Source organism: Leuciscus leuciscus (genome assembly GCF_965113295.1).
Source record: "Leuciscus leuciscus genome assembly, chromosome: 19".
NCBI classification, from domain to species: domain Eukaryota; kingdom Metazoa; phylum Chordata; class Actinopteri; order Cypriniformes; family Leuciscidae; genus Leuciscus; species Leuciscus leuciscus.
The window spans coordinates 8,243,030-8,261,525 of record NC_138743.1 but is presented as its reverse complement, the minus strand read 5'-3'; the positions used below and the strand labels follow the sequence as shown (position 1 = coordinate 8,261,525).

Here is an 18,496-nt window from a genome sequence, read left to right as displayed (position 1 = left end):
GAACACATAGAAGAGATTCACAACAGATCCCGCTGCACTTCAACACTGCTTACATTTATAGGTACAATTAACATGTTTGTGTTTTTGTGGGTTTAATAACAACAGTCCAATGTTGTGAAAAATGCTTTTCTTGTAGCTTTCCAATCTGTTATTGTGAGCGATTTCTAACAAAACACGAATGTAAATACTTTTAGTAATTAATCACGTTTTAACAGCGTTTTTCTTTTCACTCAGTTTATAAACTGACTTAATAATCGTCAAATAATATGAAGAACATCTTAAGAAATTAACTGTCTAGACAGGGTGTGTAATATGTACAGTTGTTACTAAAACCAATTGTTTGAACATGCTCGTTTTACATATTAACACTTTCATAACTATATATATATATTAAAAAACAACAACAACGAATCTCATATTTTTATTTCCTCACCGCTTGTTTTCAGTTGCATAGTCTGGTAGAACATTAAGCTCCTCTCATGATCCGTCAACGAGCCCAAATAAATATAAGTGACTCAAATTCACTGCCTCTCATGACGGTGGTTCCACACACAGTAGTGATTCAGACACACACACTTCCTCTGAAAGCTGCACTATTACAGTAAAGCTGCATAGAGGAACTCCCCACTTTCAGATGATAAATTTTTAGTCATTTTAATAAGAATAATAATCATCATCTTATTATTATTATTATTATTGTTATGTAACTGCATGAATATTAATAGACAAACCAAATTGATTCATCATGCATTAAAGTGTCAGTTGCTGATTCCTTTTTTATTATTAATAACAATAATAATGTGCATTAAAATGAATAGCTGAAGACGTCCATATGAATTCATCATGCATTAAAGTGTCAGTTTATTTTTTATTATTAATAACAATAATACTGTGAATTAAAATTAATAACACTTACAGAATAATAACACTTTACAATAAGTTTTCATTAGTTCATATTATTTAACTACGTTAGTTAATGCACTGTGAAGTAACATGAACAAACAATGAACAGCTGTATTTTTTTATTAATTAACATTAACAAAGATGAACAAATACAGTAACAAATGTATTGCTCATGGTTAGTTCATGTTGGTTAAGACATTAACTAATGTTAACAAATGAAATCTTATTGTAAAGTCTTGCCAAATAATTCATAATTTTCTGAGAAATGCCTCTTTAGGTTCCTGGAATCAATTGGAAAGCCTTTTTAATAAGTATTTTAATTGCACTGAAGTTACAGATGAAGACATATGCTGATGAAGATACTTTCTTAAAGGTGCAGTAAGTGAATTCTGAGAAAGGCTGTTAATAAGTGTATCTGACCAAGCGCCACAACAAACATGTATCCAATCAGCAGTAGGGGGCGTGTCCAATCATGATGGGGGAGGGGCACGGGGAGTGCGGGTGCAGTTTTCACAGGATTGTAAATGCAACGCATTTTTTGTTCATGTACATTTTTTCATTTTTAGCTTGAAGCAATTTATTTTTAATAAACACTTGAAGTGGGCTATTAAAAAAAGTGTTATTTATATGATGAATTATGTTTTTTAAAACATACGCGCAGAGTGTGATGTCATATTGTGACTGTTGCAGTGTGCGTAGAAAGAATTCGTCCTCTCTCCCGCTAAACACAAGTCCACCTTCGGTGTTGTGTGAGGTAGGCAGGTTTTTTTGTGTTAATTTTTTTTACCTGTCACTGTGCAGGCTCTGTTATTGTATATGACAGTGTAAACAGCTCAATAACCCTTTTATTTAAAGGCTTAATTTATGTCCCGTAGACCAGTCCATTGCATTAAGATTGCAAGCAGTATCAATAATGTCAAAAATGTGATGTGCAGTCAAATGTCCCAGTGTGTATTTAGGCTAAGTGATGCCAGGCAGTCATGTGAGCAGTGATGCATTGTGATGCAAAGCTGATTCAACCACATGATGGCAGCATGTCACGCCTGGGCAAGGCTCGGCCATCGAAATTTCGCAGGTACATTCTCAGTCTATTTTTCTTAATCAAGATTAGAAAAATTTAGATTTGATTAAATTAAATAAATATTATTAATATAGATATTTCAAACTCTCAACGCTTTAGTTAAATGAGCTGCTAATAGAGATAAACCAATAAAATTCAATATTCAAATGCAACATTAACATCATGACATTATGCTGCTGAGACAGATAATGAGTCTAAATGAATGTGTGTTTACACTGGCTAGGAGCCACTTTCTTTACGGTTGTTTTTAGAAGAGCTTATACTCTCCTTCACCTTAAATCACCCTCACCCAGTTTAACCTCTCTGCTACTTTAGTATGTTATCTCCTTTCTACTGTATATTTCTGTCTATAATGTATACCAGTCAACTGTGTCCACGAATAATGCACTCAGATATGATATACATTACGATGTTCTGGACCGTTCCACCATTAAATAATGCTTGCCATGTTTTTGTGAAACAGTCTTCTGTTTACTTCATGGCTGGCAAAAATGGATCAACTGCTGTTTGATAGCTCATCACTTATGATCCTTCTTTTAAAAAGTCATAAATGGATCCCACTTTGATAAATGGAGCATTTTTCAAGTGATTAAAATCCATCATCATCGGTAAGGTGCACTTCTAGCCAACATTTTGCATAATTAATTTAGCAAGTAACCTCTCTGGTTCCACTCCGAGCGCGATTTGAACCGCCATTTCCAGCATGAGAGGCTAACAAGGATGCTAAAAACCACAGTCTCTAGCGTCAGTCGCTAACGCTACTCTTGATGCCAAAGGAGTGAGGTTTTACCTGCACAACGCTTACTAGCTGGCCTCTGTTACACTAGTTGGCCAAAACGCTCGTGGTTTGACCTCTTTGTGCACAAGAAAAGGAACTGCTAAGTTTAGCACAGATAGGGTTTGGCCAGGAACAGAAATAGACGTTTTGAAGGCTTAGCTGGGTGCCTGGCAGAATGCACGGCTCAGGATAGATCGGCTGCTGTTTGAGGAGGACTGGATTGAATCATGTGTGTATTAACTGATTAGTGAGCTCTGGGAATCCCATTAGAGCCAAGCTACCATTGCTAATACTGATTAAGTCCCTCTAGAGCCCATAGACCACAGTCCACAGTAAAATCTCATCCTCTCCCAATAATTAAACTGCATGAAAAGCACTCATCTTTTTTTAACTTTTCATTTCCATTAATGTGATGCAGTATTTTTTGTAGATAAAGACAGTGGCTCAGTCATTGTATTAACTATGACAGTACATCCATGGCGACCATGTGGTCAATTTGTTCAATATGTTTACCCATATTACTCTGTCTGGTGTTTCCTCATTTTCCTCATGTGAAATGTCATTAGTGGTGCTTGCTAAGGCATGCATTACATGCTTAGGTTCAGGTGTTTGATGAAATCCCTAACCCTAAGTATAAACTTATTTTTCTATGCGATCAGACTATTTTTACCTAGTGGATGAACCACCCAGAACACTCTAACCACAACCTAGCAACACCCCTGTAAGTAACTACCACAGACCGCTAATATCTTGGCAGCAAGTTTAGCGCAGGCAAGTACCACTCTCGCTTTCTTCCGGAAATGTATAATGTGTAATGAGAATGTGCACTTATTTCAGAACTGGGATTATGGACAATCATTTGATTGCCCTGATGGGTTCACAAAAAATATATAAATGGTACAATAGTACATCATGTGAATCACCAATTGATACCACTATTATCTCCTGGTACAACAACAGTTGTGGGGTACAAAGGGTTGTTGAGTCACTAGCTTTTAGTTTGCATTGTTTGGTATTTCCTGATTTTACCTTGTGTGATCTCAAAGACTTTCTCCTCATCAGGTCACTATCTGAAGTCTTGTGCATAGTGCACAATTAGTAAATTCTGTCGCAAGCACTTTATCCAGCTTATAGCCAACATTAACTGATCCTACTGACCTGCTTAGCTCAGTTCAGCCAATCAGATTCCTTCTTTTACTCCTCTGCCCCACAGATATGTACACCTAGATGCCTCATTCGACCGCTCTAGACACGTATCACTTATCATCTTGCGACAGTCAGCATGTCGTCACTCAAAGTAAGAATTAATGATGCCACATCGTTGCGCAGCTTCTGGTTGTGAAACTGCCAAGATTTAAATTCTCGAAGAAATGGGATAACCTTTTACAGGTGAGAATGTGTTTGGTTTGTGTTTTTATATGTATTAACTCAATATTACATGTTTTTACTATGATAATTGTAATGTTTTTACTTTTACTGGGGTAACTTTGTAATGTCAGCTGACGTCTTCGTCTTGTTGTGTTAGTTTAGCAAAACTATCTGCCGAAGTCTATTACATATATAGATATTTAATTCATTTGTGCGTCTAACTACTGTTGCAGACGCTCAGTCAACTCACTCTTGAATGTTGGACCATTCCAATATGGCGGATGGCTTACGTATAGCGGCCCATTGAAATGCCCACTAATGAGGCATCTATATATTTCTATGCCCTGCCCTGCCTTGCCCTGCCTGTATTTCATCTCTGTTATTTTAAATATAAATGTAGTGTCCAAATTGTATGTGCCAATTTTACATTGCACTTATTTTGTATTCTTTGCATTTACATTGTTTAGCCATTTATACTAATAACATATATTTCATGAGAGATCTATTGACAAATCTCGCAGAATTTGTAAGGTACTGACCTTTGACCCTGAAGGGCTCTTGTCAGCTAAAGTTTTCTCGACTGTGCATCATGTGACGTCAGTGATGGATGCTTTGAGTAGCCAGGGCATGAGTGCTGAGTAAGTAATCCTATTTGGGAAACTTGAGCTTCCGTCTCGCTTTCGGCGTGGCAATCTGTTGATCGCTTCTCAGCTCAATGAATCGTAAAAACGTGTTGTGCTTTTTCATCACCAAGTTGATATCTAGATTGCGTAGTTATTTTGCCTGTGTCTTCCTTTACCTGCCTTTTGAGAAGAATGCTGTGTATAACAACAATATGTAGGATGAAGAGAATCAAAGGAACGACTCTTCGATGGAGATGAACAAGTGGATTTGAGTGGACAAGTGAACAAGCAGCAAAATGTACAAAGAAGCTTTGGGAAGTTTATTAACTCACAGGTAAGCAAATACATTTTTATGATTGATACGTAAAGTATTGTAAATTTTCGATGAATATATATTTCTATTTTAATGTATAAATATACATATAAATTATTTGTACATCAAAATATAATGTATTTTTTATCTATAAATAATCTGTTTTGTATATTTATGTATTTTACTTGAAAACAATCCTAATGTGTAAGTTATAATATTTTCCGGTCAGTTTCTATATTAGTGTAAAAATAAATATTTATTTATATAGAAATTAACTGAAAAAAATTGCATTTGAATTTTGTACCAGCATTTTTATTATCTAGTTTTAGAAACAACATTTACACTGTACGCTTGTGGTAATGGTTGCATAAGATATCTCTTTCGTTGACCACTTCTGTTTACATTTTAATTCTGTATACTGATCTATGCTTTCTGAGTAAGAGCTGGTTTAAGTTGGGATCACAGGTGTGGGATGGGTTGTGTACGGCGAGATAGAGCCACACATTAAGGGACTGTTTATAGCAGCTAACAGTATTATGGAGCTCAGTGCTAAATCTGGCAGCCTCTTTTAGAGCATAGGGTGACATCACAGGTCCAGTTAAACAGTTCAGTCTGATGTGTCAACAAAGTTGTAACTTGAATAAATGTAACTAATGCGGTTAGCAACAAGTAAAGCAACAAGAAGTCTAATTTAAAGAGAAGTTTCTTCTTTTTATTTAAATTCTAGAAGGGAAGTGCTTATGGCTTTAGAGAAAATACATATGAAGTGCTGAATTTCCTTTTTTTCTTTTCTTTGAAAGGGTGATTCAGCGAGTCCCTATGTCATGGGTAATGGTGGCAAGATAAGCCTGTGATTGTCATGGTAACGTTTAGTGACACAACTGACATCCACAATATGCAGCCACCATCCTGCATACCCACTTCAATGTCACCTAGCGTACGGCGCAAACAACTGCTGTGGCAGAACGCAGTGAAACACATCATCAGCCAACAGGGGCTGAGGCAGCAGTTCGGCATGGAGCCAGCCCAAAAGATTCATGTCACTGATGCCTATATTGAGGAAATAAACCAACAGATACGCAGTAAAGCATCACGGGGTATGACTAAACGGCGTTCCTCGGTTGCCAGAGTTCATCCATCCTTTTTCGGGGAACGAGGCAGTGCATCTAGTACACAGACTGGAGCATCTGCGGACTACGTCAGTGATGCTGACTTTTTTGTGCACTGGGGCCACATCATCCATGGGGTGTATATGCCAACATTGAGACACATCTTCAAATCCAAAGATCTCGAGAAACTCTACCAGCGCCATTCATCACACACTAGAAGAACCTCATTAGTTGTCACCAACATTATTGATGCAGCTGCCAAACTACACCTGCTTTTGCTCTACCTGGCCCTGGCACCGGACAGTTCGGACATACTGCTGGGCTGGTTTACAGGGTTCTTCATGGTCTGCGCAACTGCCCTGTGTGTTTTGGTACTCACCTGTAAACGCTCACATTCCCCAAAATGGTTGCATTATGCTGGTATGGCTAGCTGGCTGTCACAGACTGCTCAGATATTGGGGGGGCTGGCATACGGATTGGAAAGAGACCAATCCTGGTATGTTCTGTTCAACCTGTTTGCCACATACACTCTGCTGCCACTGTCACTGCTCTGGGCAATCGGAGCTGGCACATTCACCTCTATACTGCACCTCATTGCAGATACCATACGTCACCTCAGTGAAGTAGGACTGCTAAGAAAGGTAGAGATGGATGGTAGATGTATGGATGAGTCAATGACCTGTGTAGATGTTGATGTATGAGTTCCTTGTCTAACCAAACAAATCATTTATCAATCTAGCTCTAGTCATCCCAGGTACAATCATTTAATTTTCCTTTCTAAGAGACTGGTTCTCAATGGGCCTCTTTGTCTTTAGATTCTCGCCAAGGCTTTACTGTACACATGCATGAATGTGGCAGGTCTGTTCATCCATTACCTGACCGACCGGTCCCAGAGACAAGCCTTTCTTGAGACACGCCGCTGCATCGAAGGCCGCATGAAACTAGAAATGGAAAACCAGCGACAGGCAAGTGGAATTGAAGTCTATATGTTTTGCTGAGATTCCAGTGTCCTTTGTCCAGTGATGTTAACAAATTAGCGTTAATACGGACGATTGGAAGAACACATCTAGTATGTGTCAAAGTTGGTTCAGTGAGAATATCTGAGGTCAGCTTTTGTTCCCGCCTCAGGAGCGTTTGGTGCTGTCGATCATACCCCGCTTTGTTGCCTTGGAGATGATTGCTGATATGACTTCTATGGATGATGACCTTGATCCACAGCAATTTCACAAAATATATATCCATCAATACAAAGATGTCAGGTATCTAACAGGACATGTTTTAGCGATAAGTTATACAGCGAGGATGAATAGAATATGACCATTCCATTCCTAGTGAAATATTATTTTCTAGATGAGATCATTTGGATAAAAAAAAACAAAAAACATTTGGATCACCTAAATAATGCAATGTCAGTGTTGTCCTTAACACCCCAATTCCACTGGAAATGTAATGTGCAGTTTGGTCCTCATGGAAAGATGAAATTCAAAACTGATTTGTAGATTATAGTAAACTATTATAGTAACCTTTTATATTGAATATAATTAAAAAGTATTACTGATACTGTCACTACTTAATCTTTATCACTACCTCATCATTATCTTTCTTTCCCAGTATCCTCTTTGCTGATATAAAGGGATTCACACTATTATCCATGAACATGTCCGCTCAGGAGTTAGTGCGCTTACTCAATGAGCTCTTTGGACGTTTCGACCGGCTAGCCGAGGTATGCTTTCAGATTTTATTTTATTTTCTGAAGTTGGTATTTTAGAGCTTCCAACAGAGTGTCTTAATTTAAAATCACTGACAGAACACCATAGGCCATTTTAAAACTCCTATAAGATGTGTTCAGCTGATATTTCCAATGTGTGTCTTTTTAGGAATATGACTGCTTGAGAATAAAAATCTTAGGGGACTGTTACTACTGTGTGTCTGGAGTACCAGAGCCTCAGCGGGCACATGCCAGCTGCTGTGTGGAGATGGGACTAGCTATGATCAGCACTATACGGTACAACACAGTGCTATTCCGTTTAACCAATAAGTTCAGAGAGTTTCTGTAGAATTAGAAATAGTGTGCTTTAGGCGATCGAAGTGCATACAATGAAAAACTGTAGCGTTGGATAAGGTAAACATCATTTTGGTTGCCTAAATCTGGAAAGCTGAATCAATGGCTCCACATATATTTGTGGCTTAAACTAATTATAGTTTGCTCTCCTTCTGAGCTTATTTGTACAGGCATTAAGGATTTATATCTGTATATTCTTAGATCTATAAGGAAACAGCTGAACTTTGACATGGATATGCGGATTGGGATCCACTCTGGCTCTGTTCTTTGTGGGGTTCTTGGCCTACAAAAATGGCAGTTTGATGTGTGGTCCTGGGATGTAGGCATTGCCAACATGCTTGAAGCAGGGGGGATCCCTGGGTGAGTGACCAAAACGTCATACAGGAGTAGATATCATATAAACACATTCTAATGTTACATTACCTCAGTCTTTGCTCTAAGTCTTTAAACAGACTAGTTACTAGTGTTGGAAAAGTTTCACTTTAGTGTTAAGAGGATCTGCTTTTGTATGAAACACTCTCTTCTGACTGTCCACTTTATCAACAGACGCATACACATTTCACGCGCTACTCTGGACTGCTTGGATGGGAACTACCAAACAGAGGACGGGCATGGATATGAACGCAATGAGTTCCTACGAAAACACAAAATTGACACTTTCCTTATCTGCCACAAGGAAGAGGACCTAGATGAAATTAAAGCTGATCATCCAAAAACCCGTCCCTGGAACAAAGAGGTTCCATTTAGCAACATCATTGATATTAACTGTGTATGGCTCTCTATCAGTAGAAGGATAACACTAAAGATGATTTCCAATTCTTGTATAATGAGTCTACCTCTCTGGTGAACTTTAACCTTGCAGATCTTGGCCTCCTTCTCCAGTGGCTCTTACACACAACTTCCTACAACCTCAGTGAGCAGATCCACATCCAAGGAGATCAACAAACGGATAGAGCATGCAGTTGATCTCCGCAGCAGTGAGCGCATGCGTCAAGAGCACATTACTTCAGCCACATTGGTGTTTAAGGATACACACATTGAGGAGAAGGTACAAGGGGCAGGATGTGATAAAAATATTGTCTTGGACTCGAGACTGAGGCTATGTTTACACCTAATATATTAAGATGCCTTTTGGTCGAACCATTTAGACCTGATATTTTAATACATCTATTTTGTCCACTTTCAACCACTTCTGTCCTGATTTCTTCGAGGGGAGGGTCTATGGGCAGGTAAATCTATGGTTTTTTTCAGATCTTTCGATCTAATGGACAAAAATAAGCTTGCGCAATTTACATATGAGCGAGTCCTGAGACGACGAAAAAACATACGGAGAGCAGCAGATTTTGTTTCTGCTCTGACAGCCGCGAGACCACGCTGAATGAGTGTGTGTTAGAAATCAGGGGCCAGTTGCATAAACTTAAGACTGTTAAGACTGTGTCTTAAGAACTAGTATGATCAACTAGAAGTTAGTTAGGGGTAATCAGTCTTACTGTTCGGTGTCAAATTAGACCAATCTATGTTTTTATGTTACTGACTTTAAAAAGGTATTAACAGTCTTAAAGAACAAAATTGGATGACTAACTTGTAAGACTAGTCTTAACAGTTTATGCAACTGGCCACAGGAATGGAGAGAGAACATTGTGCTTGGTACGTTTTTCGTCTTCAAACCAAATTTGGGTCTTCAGCCGACAAAGTTTAAATCCCATCTGGCTTGCGCACTTCCCGTAATGTTTAAGTGTTAGTAGGTGGAGAGTAGGTCTTTTGTGGCTGTTCGTGCGCTTTTGACCACATGAGCGTTTACACTACGAAAGCAATCCGGTCAAATGCGTTTTCGACTACCTCTGGAAGTGGTCGAAAGTGGACAAGCTCAAAATGTTTACACCTGTATTTAACATCATCTACTTGATCTGATCGACCAAAACACATCTTAATACCTGGTGTACACAGGGCCTGAGTCCTGTCATGAACTCAGGAGCATGAGGACTTGACTCAGACTTGACTTGGTCTCTGTCTTGACTCAGACTTGAATGAGCTGGTCTCGAATAATAACACTGGTTTGTATAGTCTAGATCATGAAAAGACCATCATGAAAATAATTTAGCAATCCAATTTATCATAAAACATAAATTTACTGAAATGTGTAAATGCCCAAAGATTTGTTTTCTTTCTAAACCTAAGGGTGTCTTTTGAAACAAAAACAAAAAAAATGACTGTTTATATTTTGCTCCTTGGTTCAGTTCTCACAGGTGAGGGATGAGATGTTTAAGACCAATTTAGTATGCTCCTTCATCATGTTTCTTCTCCTCATGGCTGTCCAAGCCCTCATCCCTGTACCCAGGTAAAGAGTCTACTCAACTGATGTTTAGCACCTGAAAAAGATTATATTTTTGTCACATTTACATAGAGCTTAGATATGTTACATTTCACCTCCATTCCCCACTGTCTTATCTGCAGGTCGTTTCACTGGACAGCATTACAGTTTTGTCTGTTCTTGCTGGGATATCTATTATTGCTTGTGATGGTCTTGGCTGAAGAGTTTAAACATTCTCCAGGCATTCTTCAGCAGTTTTGCTGCTGGGTCCATGAAAACAACAGTATGCGGAACATTCTCACTGTCGCAGCTATAGCTATCAATTTTGGCATGGCCCTCTTTGACATGGTGAGACTTGCATGAATTTTTTTTAGTGCAAAAATACAAGAATCCTGTGATTATGATGGCATTTTAGGAGGTAAATCAATTTGCCTCTTGAGAAATACCCAAACAAAACATGTAGTTTTGGATGGTGTGGCATATTGGGTAAAGCTCAGGGCTGGTAACTGATGGCTGGCTGATTCAAGCATCATGGGGTCCTTGACCAAGGTTGTTTCGAGGTGGTAAACATTGTTCTGTGAAACTCTCGTGAGATTTGGATGACTTCTTACCAAGGTTAGGGCTAGAGATAGGATTACTGTGGGATTTAAAATAAACTGTTTATGAATGTCGAATGTGAATCTCGCAACATTTTAGAGAGGGTTATCTAGACACAACCCTTGAGCAAGACACTTAACCCTGCTCACCTTGTATTTTGTCAAGTTGATTTGGATAAAAGTGAGTTAAATGCTAAATTCTTACCACGTCAAATTATTTAAACTGCTTCATAGTGTTCCACCTTATGTTTTAATTGTTGGAGGATAAAAATTGGGTTTTACAATTTAAATGTTGGTCCATTCATTATAATTTTTAATCTTGTGCTTATCCAGATATGGTGCAACTCCACTGAGACAAGAGAAATAAACACCACTGAAACAGAGGACTATCAGACCAGCCAGAAGCCATTTACTGCCTGCACCTATCCAGAGGTGTGACTTCCATATAAACTGTCCTGTTGTGAAGACTCCACCTATCTGTTATTATATTTCATGCCTATTATATTTATATACACAGTTCTTCATTCTAAGTGGGGTGGTTTCCATAGTGACCTGTGCTGTGTTCCTGAGGATGAGCTCTCTCTTGAAGTTGACTATTCTGTTGTTAGTGGTGGCTGTCTATACTTACTTCATCGAAGTGTCCTTCCACATGCTGTATGTACATCAACCAGAGCAGAAACAGTTAAGTAGGTGAGTGTCTATCATAAATCTATGTGTCTATCACTATTTAGAAATACTTTTTAAAAAACACTTTCATACTAACTTTTATTTGCATTTTATACTTTCAAGGTCCCACTACCTCAGAAGAAAGGGAGTCTCAATTATGTTGATTGCAATGTTCATCATAGCTGTGTTTTACAATGGACGACGGGTATGAATCTTTCAGGGTTTTTTTCTTTTCAGTTTCAGCAGGGTTGCCAACTTTCACGCATTTGGCGTGAGACACGCTTTGTCTGGCGTTCTCACGCTGCAGAAGTAAATCTCATGCCAAATTAAAAAAGCTAACGGGCTGTGCAGCCCGTTTGGCGTATGACATCAAGAATCGCAAGAGCAATTAGAAAGATGTGCTTTCGAGTCGGTCTCTAGGTATATTGATGTCATATGCCATTTGGTCTGCATAGCGCCGCATGATGTTGAACACACGTATTGACATGGTATGGGTTTTAATTCAACCAATGAAGACCTGCAACCTCTTGATTGGACCAGTCTGTACCAATCACATTTTCCCCAAACCGTGCAAGGTCATTATATATATATAAGCTGCTGACCCCTACCTGTGCAACACTCACCAAAGATGTTTAGGCAGCATTGTGAAATGTAATATTTGTGCACACAAGCAGATTTACATGTCTGAGATAACTATTATTAATTTGAGTTGTTAATGTAACCTTTAATGATAATACCAGTTGACAGGGCTCCCTGTATGTTTACAGCATTGGCTGCGAGATTTTTCCTTGAGAAAAATTAACATGTAGCTACTGTACCTGATATTTATCCAAATTAATCGATATTGAATCAAGATCGGAATCATACCAGAGCTTAAGAATTACAATTGTGAAATTTGTATCAAGCACTAATAAAAACAGAAACTAAACTTAATGAAATTCTGTTTCACAATCATAATATGAAAATTTGTGTTGCAAGGTTTTTGTGTATAACTTTGTATAATTCTCACTCCAAGCTAAACTCAAAAAAGTTGGCAACCCCGTTTTCAGTCTTCCGTTTTGACAACACATTGCCCTGAAGCATTATATTCTCTATATAGTATGTATTCATTATCTGGCAGGGAATAGTAAAATGTAGAAAACTGTAATACACATCTGGGATCTTTCCTTATTCTGTGCCATCTCATTCTGATTCAGTGGGAGGCCACAACACGGCTTGACTTCCTGTGGCGTTTGCAAGCTCAGCAGGAAGTGCAGGAGATGAGAGACCTGAGAGAACACAATGAGTGTCTACTGCACAACATCCTGCCTGCACACGTTGCTCGTCACTTCCTAGAGAGGAACAGAAATGACCAGGTACATTAGAGTCATATATAAGCAACTATCAGTGATGATATTAATTTTGAGCAAACTTGAAGAAAATGTAAGTGGTGCTTGCCTGTGCAGAATTTGCTCCCATGATGCAAGGGTGATCTTATCATCTGCCGGGTGAAAACAGTAATAGCTTAAAGGTGCAGTAAGCGATTTTTGAAAAATGCTGTTGAAAGTGGATCGGACTAAGCACCGCAATAAACATGTAGCCAATCAGCTGTAGGGGGCGTGTCCACTCATGATGGGGGAGGAGAGAGAGTGAGCAAGAGGGAGATTTGAAGAAAGACTGTAGAAAGAGAGATGGCTGAGAGACATTACAAAAGAGAAAAGCTCAGAGGAATATCACTGGAAAAAGAAGGGTTATGATCAGGCAAGAGCTTTAGGATCCGGGGTAACATTAGAAAAGCTTTCCAGCGCTGGAGATGCCTTAAGTGGGAAGGCCTGAAAACAGATGCCAAGGTTGTGTTGTTTCTGCTCCATAGTGAGTAACATTGGTGATGACTGTGAACAGAAATAATATTGTTGTTGTAATTAGCTCTAGTAACAGGACAGTTTTGAGTGTCATTAGCTGTGTTTCCACTGTTGGGCCAAAAGCGAGCGTGCTAGTGCGTGCCAGGGCAAGTCGCATTTCTACTGTCACTTCCGGGCTTGATCAGGCCTTATCGGGGCTTCCTCGGGGGCCAAAAGTCAGGGGTTTTTGGCCCGCCGAATACCTTGGTTCGAAGCGGGCCAACTGGGGCTTGAGGAGCGGTCATGAACAAAGGCAGGGTTTACCTGAGTCAGGAGACGGTCAACACCACAGCTCATTTCCTATGTTATTATATCAGGCTACCAGCTAACTTCAACATTTAAGACATTTTAAACAATTTTCAGCTGAAAACTCACTTTCAGACACCAGCGAGTGTTTGAAATCATATTCTTGCGATCCGATGGGGATTATGATCACCGTATGAGGCAGAAATATATATATGTGATGCTAAAGGCTACTTATGCTAACCACTGTCATAATAAATTCACTATGATTATATAAATTACCAGAGACCGCTTGAAGAACTTCAACAAATCATATATGATTCTAATTGTGTATTTATTTGGTTACATGTTTTATCTGTCTCTTCCCTGTGCCTTTGTTGAGACCGGACTAATGCATCCGTGTGTGCTCTGACTGAAGAGTATAGCGAGACGGGAGAGCTCACATCACTTCATGGAAAATTAATAGAAATGCTCAGAAATGTGACGTAAACATATGATATTTTATCAGTATTTTTGATATAAAGTTGTTTTGTGCATTCCTGTGATCGCAAATAAATGGAAGCAGGTGCAACTGAATAGGTATGTGTTCTCTTTTTATGTGAAACGGTAAATACCAGTTTGATTCAGCATGATTGATGTGCGCTCCAGACAGAAAAAATTATAAATAATTTTTTTAATAATTAATTAATAAATATTTATTTTTCATGAATCGTTATTTTGCGTTGCTTCAGCTATGACAAAGAAACATCCACTGCATTGTGTGTTTGTACATTTTGTGGGGGCGGAGCAATAAAGGGAGGGTTGTGTTTGTTTGGTTTGATTTCAAATATCAACAGTGTTCAACAACGATTCTCAGAAATCACATACTGCACCTTTAAATAAGAAATATCACACCTCAACAACCCACAGTTTGAGGTATCAATAACATCCATAGCAGTTTTTTACCAGTATTTTGTTTTATTTTATTTTACCTGTACAAAAACAATCCGTTATGCTGCTTGATATTGCAAACTGGTTTTTGGTAGCATATTATTTTAATACTTATTATCGTAATCATACACACTGGTTTGTATGCAAATAGTCATTCTTCTAATTATTTACCTATAGCAGCTAATTTATCAGAAGTCTTGCACATTCACAGAAAATGATGCAAAAGCAATGGTGGTAATGACCCACAGCTAATAAACTACAAAGACCAAATAAAAGTCCATGCATCATGTTGTCTTTGTCCTCTCAGGAGCTGTACTCTCAGTCCTATGATGAGGTGGGGGTGATGTTTGCCTCCATAGCTGGCTTTAATGACTACTATGAGCAGAAGGAGATCAATCACGAGGGAGTCGAGTGTCTCAGACTGCTCAATGAGATCATTGCGGACTTTGATGAGGTAGGACTTTGATGAAAGGTTGTACTTTTTTTTTTGCTGATGTTTTTTCTCTCATCTGTCTTATACAAAGCCCTCATTGTTTTTGTTTCTCTCTGGAAAAGTTGTTAGAGGAGTCATATTTTTTGAACATTGAGAAAATCAAAACCATTGGCAGTTGCTACATGGCAGCATCTGGTTTATCACCCGATAAACAGGTAAACCATTCTAATTCATTTGATTAGCCTTCTTAATTATATACATTTGGAATTTCCAACTGTAATGCACTATAATTGTTCTGTGCTTCATCCTGACAGTATTGTACTGTATCTGACTTGCATCATATCAGCGAGTTGGTTCTGTTCGCTTTGGCTATGCAAGAGACTCTGAGCGAGATCAACAAACATTCTTCAAACAATTTCCAGCTACGCGTTGGTAATGGCTAGTGGAATAGACCTCAGTCAAAGTAGATGCTATATCTAATCTAATGCAAATGAGGCTGTAAGGGATAGAAGTAAATATGTTGTTGTGTACCTGGGTCTCAATCACAATACATTTCCATAAAAACATGGGTTGTATAAAATATTGAACAGACTGTACGTCTGTCTTTCACAGCCTTTTGGTTTTGGTTCATGCCACATTTAAGAAATAATTCAGCTAGATTTTGTAATTAATTACAATAATTAGCATTGAATGGCTTCAGAAGGCTTGCCCTTTTTGGATCTTGACAGACCCTGGTCACTGTAAAGTGAAAGTGACATGTGAAGGCCAAGAATGGTAACCCATACTTTGTCCTCTGCATTTAACCCATTAAAGTTAGTGCACACACATTAGGAGTAGTGAGTAAGTGCAAACCGTGGACATACACACACCCGGAGCAGTGGGCAGCCATTTTTTGCTGTGGGGTTAAGTGTCTTGCTCAAAGGCATCTTCCTGCCAGTATTGAGAATTGAACCCACAACCTTGGGTTAACAGTCTGACTCTCTTAACATTAGGCCACTATTGCCTCAATGCTTATCTTGAAAAAAAAATTCGGTCCCTTTAAATATGCCATCTACTCTGAATATGAAGTCTTTACAGTTACCTATAATTTATGACAATAACAATGAGTATATATGAGTAACTTCAATATATACCCCCCCTAGGAATTGCCCATGGCCCTGTTGTTGCTGGGGTCATCGGTGCCACCAAACCCCAGTATGATATCTGGGGCATGACAGTGAATTTGGCAAGTCGGATGGACAGTACTGGAGTCAGTGGAAGGATTCAGGTCCCCGAGGGCACACGTAATATTCTAGCAGACTGGGGCTTCGTGCTAGAGTTGCGTGGTGAGATCTACATCAAGGGCGTCAGTGAGAGAAAGGGACGTGTCCGAACGTACTTCATCAGCACCAAAAGGCGTCAGATGGCAAGCAACGGTATTGCAGATAGAGGAAAGAATGGACGCAGTGGGAGGACCACCCTGGCCACTGTGGTATTTGGCCTTGTACAGGCCATTCACAGAGAGAAACAGAGAGGTACCAATGGAGGTTTCACTCTGCCAAACAGCAACTTTAGCCACTAAAGATTATGATGTGACACATCAAACCTGGATTCACTGGAACGTGAATGACACTCAGTTAAGACACTGCCTTCATCTTTGAAAGGATACCTCAAATATCATATAAAATCCTCATATGGACTTGTCTGTAGAACATATTTTTAGTATTTGTTTAAAATTATATTTTCATAAATTTCACTTGTAACTTCTTATAATGAAACAATCTAATGAGATCAAAATATAGGCTAAGGAGACTTTGCAGGTATACTTTTTTTACCTTGCTACAGTCAATGTAAACATTCAGATAATCATGTGAAAAGGCAGTTTACAGAATTGTTCCTCTTCCTGCCATGACAGCATAAAATACCTCATATGTACCACAGATACAAATTGTGCACAAACTGTCACTTCTTTTTAAGTTTCGTGATGACTAGAATTTTTTGTAGAAAATGTACTACAATATTTGTTTTTAACATTAACATATAGTTTTATAAGTTAATAGTCTTTATTCTTTACTTTTTTTTTTTTTTTTTTTTACATAAGACGTTTGTTTCTGAGATGTTCTGAGATGTTGTTATTTCCACTGAGATGTTATATATGTAAACGCCATTTGAAATGTAAAAATACATAACAGCCATTTTATATTGCCTTGGAACTAAGTAATGTGTGCTAAAAGAGATATTTACATAAAACCACCTTTATTTACCAGGAAATGCTTTCATATAATCAGAGTATCTTATTTAAAATAGAAAATGTCATACTAAACACCTACACACGTTCACCACAAACTGATTTTGTAGCTTTGTTTGTAGAATTTGTCGAAACAAATTTACCGTGATAACACCATGGTATTCTTTCTTCAAGTAACTTACTGCTACACATTCAATTACGTGAATTTGCATGATGGAACAATTTGCATAGGCCAATATTTACATGTATGAATGAAATAAAAATAAATAAATGTATTTACCTTTTTTCTGTTCTCTTTTTTTGTGTGTGATAAAAAGCCAGGCTTGGGTTCCCAGATATCAAGTTGGCCTATCCCATGATTCCCATCCCTTACAAAAAACTTTACCATGATAACTAGTTCACGCCAAAAAAGTTACTGACCACAGTTATTTTATGAAATGTAAAATTCAAACAGAAAGATTTAAAAAAATTTAAGAGGATAAAGTGTATTAGGCCTTCTATTTTTAGTAGTCATGGACGCTTTCGAAACTGCTTCGTGAAGCTTCGAAACCTTTGCGAATCATTTGTTTCGAACCAGGGATTCGTGGTCATAATTATTATTTCAATGGTTCTTTGTGACCCGACTCGTGAAACACTGTCTATATGTTTTTTATCTAATAAATTTGTAGACATTTTAATTTGTCATAATAAAAAGGAATAGTTAGTTGTGGTTAGTCTCTTATTGGCCTGACTATAACCAAGCTTTCCTTTAAACAAACAAAACAAGCCTTACAATAACACATAATTATACTGTCACTTCATATTTGATAATATTATATGATCTGTGTCAACTGCATTTAATAGATGACACTTTTAATAAAACGTTTACATTTTATTTGGTTTGTAAAAGGTGTTTTAACCGTTCTGACCAGCAGGCGTCACCAGCGTTTCTCCCATCGCTTCATCTAGGAATGAGCAGGTTATCAAGTTAGAA

At 38.2% G+C, this 18,496-nt stretch overlaps 2 protein-coding genes across 2 annotated transcripts in view; one reads left to right on the top strand and one right to left on the bottom strand.

Annotated features, from left to right (window-relative positions):
* The window catches only part of efr3bb (EFR3 homolog Bb), a 40,994-nt gene extending 40,409 nt beyond the window's left edge, over positions 1-585 (bottom strand). Inside the window, exon 1 of the mRNA XM_082146605.1 lies at positions 434-585. The gene's annotated coding sequence lies outside the window, so the exon portion shown is untranslated. The remainder of the gene's footprint in view (positions 1-433) is intronic.
* LOC309481632 (adenylate cyclase type 8) lies at positions 18-17,783 on the top strand. The gene is made up of 20 exons (XM_082146621.1): positions 18-61; positions 3,976-5,087; positions 5,867-6,816; positions 6,991-7,140; positions 7,304-7,434; positions 7,787-7,898; positions 8,053-8,180; positions 8,439-8,597; positions 8,784-8,973; positions 9,100-9,285; positions 10,475-10,575; positions 10,692-10,896; positions 11,478-11,576; positions 11,662-11,834; positions 11,934-12,015; positions 13,007-13,165; positions 15,171-15,317; positions 15,419-15,511; positions 15,611-15,728; positions 16,439-17,783. Exons 3-20 carry the CDS (start codon positions 5,926-5,928, stop codon positions 16,855-16,857), a joined length of 3,543 nt encoding a protein of 1,180 aa, XP_082002747.1. The 5' UTR covers positions 18-61; positions 3,976-5,087; positions 5,867-5,925; the 3' UTR covers positions 16,858-17,783.
* The last annotated feature ends 713 nt before the right edge of the window (positions 17,784-18,496 follow it).

Bases quoted from the DNA above. Each gene is read 5' to 3' on its own strand.
- LOC309481632 (XM_082146621.1), top strand. From the start codon at position 5,926: ATGGTAACGTTTAGTGACACAACTGACATCCACAATATGCAGCCACCA. The intron at 13,166-15,170 runs GTACATTAGAGT...TTGTCCTCTCAG, and splicing joins AGAGGAACAGAAATGACCAG to GAGCTGTACTCTCAGTCCTA. The intron at 15,729-16,438 runs GTAATGGCTAGT...TACCCCCCCTAG, and splicing joins CAATTTCCAGCTACGCGTTG to GAATTGCCCATGGCCCTGTT.